This window comes from Balaenoptera borealis (assembly GCF_965194805.1).
Source record: "Balaenoptera borealis genome assembly, chromosome: 20".
Classification (NCBI taxonomy): Eukaryota; Metazoa; Chordata; class Mammalia; order Artiodactyla; family Balaenopteridae; genus Balaenoptera; species Balaenoptera borealis.
This window is the reverse complement of record NC_138879.1, coordinates 7,066,352-7,076,570: the sequence shown is the minus strand read 5'-3', so window position 1 is coordinate 7,076,570 and position 10,219 is coordinate 7,066,352. Positions and strand designations below refer to the sequence as shown.

General features: G+C 51.1%; 1 protein-coding gene across 2 annotated transcripts; it reads right to left on the bottom strand.

Moving 5' to 3' along the window:
- Positions 1–1,770: 1,770 nt before the first annotated feature.
- MRPL58 (mitochondrial ribosomal protein L58) lies at positions 1,771–9,653 on the bottom strand. 2 transcript variants are annotated; one of them, XM_082371758.1, is made up of 6 exons: positions 8,916–9,652; positions 5,501–5,537; positions 3,308–3,367; positions 2,643–2,725; positions 2,383–2,552; positions 1,771–2,110 (listed from the first exon to the last, which is right to left on the bottom strand). In XM_082371758.1, the coding sequence occupies exons 1-6, from the start codon at positions 9,099–9,101 to the stop codon at positions 2,026–2,028; spliced, it is 621 nt and encodes a 206-aa protein (XP_082227884.1). In that variant the 5' UTR covers positions 9,102–9,652; the 3' UTR covers positions 1,771–2,025. The 2 variants fall into 2 exon arrangements, with proteins under 2 accessions (XP_082227884.1, XP_082227885.1); XM_082371759.1 differs by lacking the exon at positions 3,308–3,367 and having other exon boundaries at positions 8,916–9,653.
- Between the last annotated feature and the right edge of the window lie 566 nt (positions 9,654–10,219).

Here is a 10,219-nt window from a genome sequence, read left to right as displayed (position 1 = left end):
CATCCCAAGCCTGCTCCCTCGGTGACTTTCCTGGCTGAAAGCTCAGCACCACCCCCTTGTCACACACCAGCTCGCATTTCACCCAAGCCAATTTTCTGTCCCCATAACCCTTTTGCATCTGCTATTTTCTCTCCATGCCAGTAGCCACTGCCCTAGTTCCAGGATGGGTCCCTAATTGCTCACGTGGGTCTGTCCGCCAACCTGTGTCCACTTCCCTGCAGTCTTTTCTCATTCAGTCACAGTCAGATTAATCTTCCCCTGACAGCTTCTGTAGGGGTAGAGTCTCAATGTCTTAGCTGTCACATTTAAGGCCTTTCTAGACCTGGCTCCCACTCAAGGTGGCAGGTGTGTCTTCCACAGCGCCTCACCCCCTGGCTTCCAGCCAAACTGGAACTGTTTAATCATGGCTAAACTGTCAATCATGGCTAACATTCCCTGGGTACAGGCTCAGTGCCACTAACCATTACTACCCTACGAGGTAGGCACTGATAACATCATCCCTAGTTTATAGATGGTGAAGCTAAGGTTCAGAGAGGCTGAGTAGTTTGCCCAAGGCTGCACAGCTGGGGGTGGTGGAAGTCAGGAGCTGATCCAGGGCAGCTGGCTTCACAGCCCATTCTCTCAATAATATGGTTTACTGTCCCGGCCACAGGCAGGGCCTTTGGCCATCACTGGAGCCTCCAGGTGACAAGCTCTTACCTTGCTCCCTTGGCCAGCCCCTCCCCTTCTTCCATCCCATCTCAAGCACATCAAGTACATCTTCACTGACCATCCAGCTGGAACTAGTTCCTTCCCAAAATCTATTTAGACCTTTCTTGTGTTATTTACCATGTTTTAGGTCATGTTACCCAAACAGGAATCCATTTTTCTTCTTAGCTTTTATCATCCTCTGATCAAATGGAAGTTCTCTGGAAGAAAGGACTTTTGTTTTGTTCATTGCTGATTCCCCAGGACCTGGCCCATTGGCCGGTATTCAGTAAGTATTTGTTGAATTAATGAACCAAAGAATGCTGCACTTCCTTGTATATGAGCCTCAGCTCCCTACTGGGCTGAGTCCCTTGAGGACAGGGACCCTGTCTCCACATCTTTTGTATTTCATAAGAGTCACTTATCGGGACTTCCCTGTTAGCACAGTGGTTAAGACTCTGCCTGCTAATGCAGGGGACACGGGTTCAAGCCCTGGTCCGGGAAGATCCCACATACCATGGAGCAACTAACCCCGTGCGCCACAACTACTGAGCCTGTGCCCTAGAGCCCGTGCTCCGCAACAAGAGAAGCCACCGCAGTGAGAAGCCCGCACACTGCAACGAAGACCCAACGCAGCCAAAAATAAATAAAAATAAAATTAAAAAAAAGAAAAAAAATCTAAATTGCTCAATTTGAACTCGAGACCCTGCACCTTGAACTTCTATCTCCCTCTCCAGACTCACCTCTCACAATGACCTGCACAAATCCCCCATTCAGATGGATTCCTCATCATTTCCTCCACCGCAGCCTTTTCTCTGGTCTCCTTTATTCACACTGTTCCTTTCAACTGGCATGTCCTCCCGGCTCTCTACTGATTAATATTCTACCCCTGTCTCCAGGCCCAGTTCTGATGCCCATGCACCTGTGTCAGCCCTTCTGCCCTTGTGTTCCTGAAGGGCTCATCCCTCTGTGCCCCACCCCCGGGCTGTACAGTCAGTGCCAGTCAATAATTATTAGGCAGATTTCAACTGAGAGAAAAGGGAGGAATTCTGTTCTGAAGCATTCTGAGAAGCGGAAGCCCACTGAGTTTAGAACTTTATTGCAACTAATATATTAAATGGATAATAGAGGTTTGACAACATGGTAATTGCCTATAAAGACCTCTGCAACCAGTGCCTACAACCCTCATTCCAGATGAACATTCTTGAGATGGTTGCAATGTTACAGACAAGCACTGACAACAAACAACACACACGTCTCCTGATGGTGTTAGAGCTCCCTCGGTGGCAGCTGCCTGGAGGCCCTAAAGAGGGTCTTTGCCAGCTCGAGGGCATGATTTCAGTCCACATCTACCCTCCTGCTTGTCTTTATGGCAGAATTTATTCTCTTTTTTCTCAGCCTTTCCCGATTCATGTTTTCTACCCTGAAAACAAAGAAGAACACAGTTATGCCCAGATGCCCAATCAGTGGTTCTCAGAGTGGTGAGAGGAGCTGGCAGCTGAGTGGGAAGCAGAGCAGCCGAAGCCGCAGGCGCCGGCCCGGGAGCCTCCGCTCCGGGTCTGAGTCGCTCCCGTTCCCGGAGCTTGTCCACCTGCCTGCTGGCAGGTCGTGGGCTTCACCGTGCCTCCCTTCTTCCCTGGGTAGCCCCTTGTCCACACGAATTGGTTTACAGAAGCTCAGGGAATTTTCCAGTACCTGATTTTCTGAAGTACAGCATCTTCTCTGGATGCCTCCTTGGCTGGCTGGCTGGCCTCAGTGATCATGTCTCGAATTTTCTGTAGGCAATCTGCCAGATTTCGGAACTGATAGCGGCTGCATTCAGAGGTAAGGATCAACTCTCCTGCCCTGTTGATCTTATTTTTGTGCTGCGGAGAACAAAGGCAAAACCAGAGTTCTACAGAGTAAAGGCTTAAAAGTGACTGAGGGTTAAAGAGAAAGGAAGGGGCCGTGGTTACCGTGACCGCCATCTTCCGCCGTACAGGCTCTGCAATCCACTCGGCGCTGGCCAGGTGGAACCTGACTTCAGCCTTGGAATTCACTGTAAATAAAGGGAGGGGGCACGGGTCACTGAGACGCTCGGGCAGGCTCGGTGCCCGGGTGGCTGGTGACCACCGGATTCTGAACCACAGGGAGGTGAGACACGCACCCGGGGCTGTTTCTATGCTGTGTGAACTCGGGGATGCAAACCGGGCTATGGAATGAGCCTGCACATCCAGACAAACATAAACTTCCCGGAACAAAATGCCTAGGGCTTTCTTTCTCTTACAAGGTATTGGATTCTGAAAAGAATGTGGGGAGGGGGGAGGTGGGGAGGTGGAGGAGCAGGGAGGGGGAGCTCCATAAGAGTGAAGGAAACCTGTTCTTGGAGCTGGCTGCCAACTCACACTGTGACTTCCCTTTGCTTAGACTCCCAAGCCAATCCTAGTCCTAGCAACCCACAACTGAGAGTCTGAGAATCAGACCGCATTCAAAAGAATAAAGAGGGTTATTATATAAACTGGCGGTATTTAAGCTTCTGAAAAAACAATCCCTTTATTGCCACATGAATGTAAACACAGAAGTCCTCAAGTCCATCTCTCAGCAAAGTTTTAAAGTGAAAGAAAACAAGGCACTGTTGTACCTTTGTTAACATTCTGGCCCCCAGGACCACTACTCCGACAATAAGATATTGTCAAGCGATCTGAAAAACAGAACACACACCAACAAAATATTATCACAGGGCAAAACATGCAAACTGCTAATTTACCGTCAACGTCAGTATCCCTATTCCTCTCTCTTTCAATGACGTAACATTCAGATCAGTAAAGTCAGAGATTATTTACAGATGTCAAAACTAAAATCAAGAGTCTCCCAAGGCCACACAGAGAGCAGAGGAGGTAAAATTACAACCCAGGTTGTCTGCTTGTGGTCTAGTACATTCCACTAAATCTGACTGCCCTCGCTTTTTGCTGTTTGTTTGTTTTAATGCAAGGACTCTTGGGCTTCCCTGGTGGCACAGTGGTTAAGAATCCACCTGCCAATGCAAGGGACACGGGTTCGAGCCCTGGTACGGGAAAAAACCATATGCTGCAGAGCAACTAAGCCCGAGCGCCACAACTACTGAGTCTGCGCTCTAGAGCCCGTGAGCCACAACTACTGAGCCTGTGCACCTAGAGCCCGTGCTCCGCAACAGGAGAAGCCACCACATCACTGAGCACCGCAACAAAGAGTAGCCCGCTCTCTGCAACTAGAGAAAGTCCGCACGCAGCAACAAAAACCCAAAGCAGCCACAAAAAAAAAAAAAAAAAGACTTATTAAAAAAAAAAAATAAGGCAAGGACTCTTTCAAAAGCTCAAGCTAAGGGACAAACTGAGTTTAATGTTGTATTCTGAAAATGCGGTGGATGTGGACCCCCCCAGAGGGGAGGTGGGTCTCATTCCTCGTGAGTTGCGCGTGCACCCCCGGGCCTCGGTCGCGGTCAGTGGACGAAAACACCTGCTGGGTGAATGAGCGCTCCATTTGGAGCTGGGAGCCCCGTCTTCCAACACCAGCTCGGCACGGGCTGACTTTGTGACCTCCACAAACTCCCACCGCTTCTCTGGGTCTTGGTTTTGTTGGTCTGTTTTGGATCTGTAAAATGAGGTTTCTTCCTTCTATTTCTGTAATTCATGAAAGGCAGCCTCGTAGTCTCTGAGGGAAGCCGGGAAGGCACAGCAGTGGAAAGGTTTCAGAGGACTGCATGGTGAGCTGCAGGAGATTTGGGGGGTGAGGAAGTGCGGCCCCGTGGCGGCGGAGAGTGGGCCTCAGCGGGCAGCGGTGACCTCTCCAGATGGCTTCTGAGAGGCTTTCCTCCCTTTGAAAAATCAAATGAACTCATTTTTCTGAACAGGTGAGGAATACGTGTGGTTCCGCGGGGGCGGAGGGGGGCGGATCTACCCCGGGGCTGGTGGCCTTGTCTGCATCCGTACAGGCCAGCCAGGCACGGGGAGGCCTGGGACCCTCTCGGAGAACACGGGCAGAGGCAGGTGAGGAGCGGCCCCTTGGCCATTCCCACTGCCTGCCCGTCCCCCCGAAGCTGTCAAGAGACAGCCTCTCTTCTCTCTGGTTCTCGGCCTCCTCCCGCCTCAGGACACAGCTGCCGGCCTCAGGACGCCGGCTCCTCTGCTTTAGACCGTGGTCACCTGGCCTCCTTGTTTCAGAGTCACCCTGAGCAGGGGCCACCAGGAGCCGGCACCTTTGGCTGCTCTTCTCTGTCTGTGGGCGCCAGAAACTCTCTGAATCTCAGGAGCGTTGCTTGTTTCTTTACAGGCCACGCCTCAGGCTTGATGGGCACAAAATTATGAAGTTATGCAAATGGTTTACAGGGAGAAGTCCCCACTCCTGTTCCCCAGCCACCAAGTTCCCAAGTTGGTCCCTTCCCCTCCCCTCCCCATGGCAGTCCCTGTATCCAGGGTCCTCCACATCCTCTCAGATCTATGTGTACATCCAGAAATGTGTCTTTCAGATATATATATAAGTAAAACACAAATGGTAGCTCACTATATAGATGCTTCCGTACCTTACTTTTTTCAAATAACAATCAACTCATCTATCGTAAAGATTGTTCCACGTCACAAGACCATCAGGAGCTCTCTGTTCGTGCTGGGCGCCGCACGGCACTCTGGAGTGGCTGCCTCCTCACTTCTTTCTTCCTTCCTAGTCTCAACAATGCTGAAAGGACTCTGCGTTTGTAACCCCAGACAGTTTCTTTACTTTCATTGGTTTGGAGAGACCTGGAAGGAACGCGTGAGGGGTAGAGGAAATGACTGATTTTTTATAAACCCAAACTACTCACCTATGGGAATGTCGTTGCTGGCTTGCTCTGCATCATCCTGTAATGCAACATACACGGTGTCAAATAAATATTACCTACTGGGCGACTCCTAACTGGTCCAGGGCAACAAAACAGAAATGATGTAAAGCCACGACATGAATGTAATACAACTATTTTCAGGTCTCCAGCAAAATCGTATCAGGATAACAGAAAAATCTTCCCCAGACTCCAGAGGTACCACCTCAGAAACACTCCTCCAGGAAAATGGAACTGACTTCTCCAGCCTTCCCTGCCGCTGCCCCCTGACTCCACTTAGCTAGTGTCGGGAACCACCAGCGCCCAGGGGAGGGAAGGTGCCACAGTACATGTGCATCAGGCAGACTCCAAAAGGAACACCCTCTGCCAACCTGGAGCAACAAACCATGGGTCCCCTGTTCCTCCCCAGACCACGGGAGGCTCGCATGTAGGGCTGTCTGCCTTCAACAGTGACTAGCACATCTGCCTTGAGGGTTTGTGTCAAGCTGACCTACTCACCCCAGGACCTCTCACCTTCACGTCTCTCCCGAGCTGTTCTTCCGAAGCCTTAAATCCTCACATCCACAGGCCCGGTGCAAACACTACCCACTCTGAGGCTCTTCTGGCCCCCCAAGCTCAAAGTGTCTTCATCTGTCCCCGCTCTGGCTGCCTTCATCACCCACCACTCCGTTTTTGCGGGGGAGAGGGGGGCCCCGGGCCCCACCCCCACCCCCCACCCGCCCCGCTGCACCGCATGTGGGATCTTAGTTCCTCCACCAGGGATCGAACCCGCGCGCCCTGCACTGGAAGCTCGGAGTCTTAACCACTGGACCGCCAGGGAAGTCCCTTCATCCCTTTTCATCTTAGAATTGTCTGGGGGTGAAATCCTCACCCTACTCCACCTCTGCATCGTAGAAGACCCTGGACTGCGCCCTCCTTGAAGCGCGCTCCTCCCCCTCCTTCCGCGCTGGCCTCTCCAGTTTCCTCTTACCTCCCCGTGACTTTCTCACTCTCCTTTGCTTGCTCTTTGCAACCTTTAAGCACTGAAATGTCCTGAAATCCTTCCTCTTCTCTCTTTCCCTAGAACATTCCATCCATCTTCTTTGAAAATACCACCTTTGGAAATTCCCTGGCGGTCCAGTGGTTAGGACTCAGTGCTTTCACCGCTGGGGCCCCTGGTTCGATCCCTGGTGCGGGAACTAAAATCTCACAAGCTGGGCGCCACCAAATTAAAAAACAAAAACAAAAACAAAAACAAAAAAAAACTTTGTTGGGGCTTCCCTGGTGGCGCAGTGGTTGAGAATCTGCCTGCCAATGCAGGGAACACGGGTTTGAGCCCTGGTCTGGGAAGATCCCACATGCCACGGAGCAACTGGGCCCGTGAGCCACAACTACTGAGCCTGCGCGTCTGGAGTCTGTGCTCCGCAACAAGAGAGGCCGCGATAGTGAGAGGCCCGCGCACCGCGATGAAGAGTGGCCCCCGCTTGCCGCAACTAGAGAAAGCCCTCCCACAGAAACGAAGACCCAACACAGCCATAAATAAATAAATAAATAAATAAAAAGAATGTGAATTTCTTTAAAAAAAAAAATAAATAAAGTATGCACTTCAATGTTTAAAAAAAAAAAAAAAATCTTTGTTGATGACTCCCAACTTTCTGGCTCAAACTCAAACCTCTTTCTTGAGGTAAAGCCAACTGCTATTCGAGGTCTCCTCTCTCGAGCCTCAGACCTCCTCACAGAGGACTTCCCTTCCTAACAACCTGAAGTAGCCCCCTGGCTATCACATCCAAGCACTCTGTTCTCTTCATTACTCCTCGCTCTCTGGTATGTTTTCCCCATTTGTTTACTGTCTGCTCCTTGCGCTAGAACATAAACTCCATGAAGTGGGAACTCTGTTTTATCGTGGTGGTATCTGCAGTGCTTGAAACAGTGTCTGACACAGTGGGTGCACGAGAAACTTTCTGTTGAATGAACGAACAGACAAACGAATGCTATTACCATTCTGTCGTCTCCATTAATGGCAACACAATCCTTCCATTACTCAAGGCCCTAGACCTCAATTCCTCTCTTAATCTCACTTCTCAGAGAAAATCCATTAGCAAATCCTGTAGGCTTTCCCTTCAAAATTTATCTAGCACCTGACCAATTCTCCTGACTCCTATTGCTTTCACCCTGCTTATCACCTCTTGCCTATATTATTGCAATCTCCTCACTGGTCTTCCTGTTCTTGCCATTCTGCAATCTCTTCTCTAGAACAGTGATTTTTGTAAAACTAAGTTGGATCATTCCGCTCTTCTGCCTCCATCACATTCAGGGCAAAACTAAAGGCCTGTAAGCCCTATACAAAGGCCTCCCCCCAGCCTTCTCCCCTTCAGCTTCATATCTGACCCCCCTGCTCAGCCACGCTGGCCTGCCTGCTGTTCCTTGAACCAGCGGAACATGCTACTGCCTTGAGGGGGGTGGCACCTGCTGTTCCCTCCGCAGGGATGCTCCTCTCCCCGCTCTTCTCACGGCTCGCTGCTGCCTTGTTTCTCCCGGGTCTTTACTCAAGCATCATCTTCTCAGAGGCCTCCTCGGACCAGCCTACTTACAATTGTAACCCCACCCCCTACCTTAGCACTCCTTCTCCCTTCTGGACTTTATTTTCTCCGAAGTACTTATCACATACTCTATGTTACTGATTTTATTCATTGTCTGTCTCCCTCCATTAAGCAGATAAGCTCCACTAGCATTAGGATTTTTGTGTTTTGTTCACTACTCTGTCCCCATGCCTAGCATCGTGTATACACCATGCTTTCAACAGAAGTTTAAGTGAGTGAATGAATGAATAAGTGAATGAATGAATAAATGAATGAACGCTCTCTTCCAATCCTGTAGGTGGAAACTCCACAGAACTGGGTGGGTCCAAACTCTCCAGCTCCGGGCCCAGATACAGCGCCTGCGCACAGCGGGCTGTCAATAAAGGTATCCTGAGGCAACGAACCAGAAGCCCTGTTTCCTCAGGCGTGCCGGGGTTACTAGAGGCTAAGGACAACGTCACTTGCTAAAAGGCTCCAAAAGGGAGCTACTTGGCAGCTTCCTGCCTTAATTGTCCTCTGCGGAGGGCACTTTTCCCTTGGGACGAGCATTTGGGCCTGAGGGACGGGGAATGAATGCGGAAAAGCTGGTGGTCTTGTAAGAAGCATAGCCAGCATGCTCTCCCGATGCCGGCACACCTCGAGCCACACGGGGTGCCGCCAACCGCCCAGCAGCCCCAGTCCCCCGGTTGCTCGGGCAACCAGCCTCCTCCCGCGGCGACCGCCATGTTTGAGCGCGTCCGTCTCTTGAATTAGCAGCACGCCCGGCCAATGGGGCCCCGGCTGCCCGACGTCACCCAGCAGAGTCCAGGAAACGCCCCTTCCGTCCGGCCCTCCCGGCTCACCGGAACCTTCCAGGCGGTGTCCGAGCCGCGCGATTTGGGGTAGAGCTTGTCCAGGCTGTAGACGCTCTGGAATTCGGTGCCTTCTACCTGTTTGTTCAGAGTCCGGTGGGGGCAGCGCGCGGGCGGCGGGAGCAGCCAGGATTCGGCTCGATTCAGGCCCCAGCGCAGCCACCGTATGGCCGCCATGTTCGGGTCTCGGGGCCGCTTCCGGTGGGCGCTTTCTTCCGCGGTCCGTGGGCTCGCTCTTCCCTCGAGACTTTGGTTCCGCTTGACCTTTAGCGCCTGCCACGGGGAGGAAGTGAGCAGAGCTCCCGGCGTTCCTCTCGCGCGGAGCTTATTAGAGGCTTCTGGTCGGCCGCCTTCAGGAGACCTGGTTGGTGCTTTGAGGGCATCTGCTGCGATGGGGAAGACGTTGGCCAGACAGCGAGCTCTCAAGGGAGCCTCCTGGTGAAAAGAACCCCCGGATGCCGTGTCCCCCAGAAATACCACTTCTCTCCCTTTCGGTCTGTGCCTTCCTGGACCTATGTCCTCCAAATCTCACAGCATCAACGAGGCATGCCCAGGTTCATCTCCATCCCCTTTACTCTTTGCCACTTTTTTTTTTTCTTCTTCCACATCGCTCAATCTTATTTTTCTGTCTGTTGCCTGTCTCCCAGCCGGAATGTAATCACCTCCAGGAGGGCACTGGCTCATTGCTGGATCCCCAGTACCCAGAACCTGGCACGTCATGGGTACTCAATAAATATTGATAAAAGGGATTCTTTGGGAAGGTGTTTTTGAAAGTTGAGTTCCGCCAGAGCTGAGTCTTAGTGACTTCAGGCTCATTCACAAGGCAGCCTAAAAGCAAATCCCTACTGAGCACCTACCTGTGTGAAGGCTCTGTAGGACAAATACCAGGATGGAGGAGAGGCGGGCAGGTAGAGAAAGAAATACTTTAGAAAGTGGACACCCGCCCCAGCCCGCCTGCTTTGTGGAGCTTGATGGCAGTTTCTCCAAGCCAGGAGATAAGGGGAGGATGGGGAAGTAGGTAGAGATTCAGACAGCCACAGACAGGCTAAGCAGAGCCCTTTTTACAAGATGGTTAAAAAATGAACTTGAAAACTGAGAAGTTCTAACTCTGAGAAAGTTTAAAATAGAGCAAGCAGTGTTTGGAAACAGGTAAATGTTAGCTAAGTTGCTTTGTCGAGAGGCAGTGTGGTAAACGAAGACAGAGCTCAATAAATGTTAGTGATTATTAGTAATACTAGTGGTTATTTCTTAATGGTGAGTTCTATTTTTAGGAAAAGCACAATTACCTAGAAAAA

Excerpts from the sequence above, each read along its gene's own strand:
- MRPL58 (XM_082371758.1), bottom strand. The coding sequence starts at position 9,101 with ATGGCGGCCATACGGTGGCTGCGCTGGGGCCTGAATCGAGCCGAATCC. Across the intron at positions 3,368-5,500 it reads CAGCAACGACATTCCCATAG|ATCGCTTGACAATATCTTAT; the intron begins GTGAGTAGTTTG and ends TCTGTTTTTCAG. Across the intron at positions 2,111-2,382 it reads GCTGTACTTCAGAAAATCAG|GGTAGAAAACATGAATCGGG; the intron begins GTACTGGAAAAT and ends CTTTGTTTTCAG.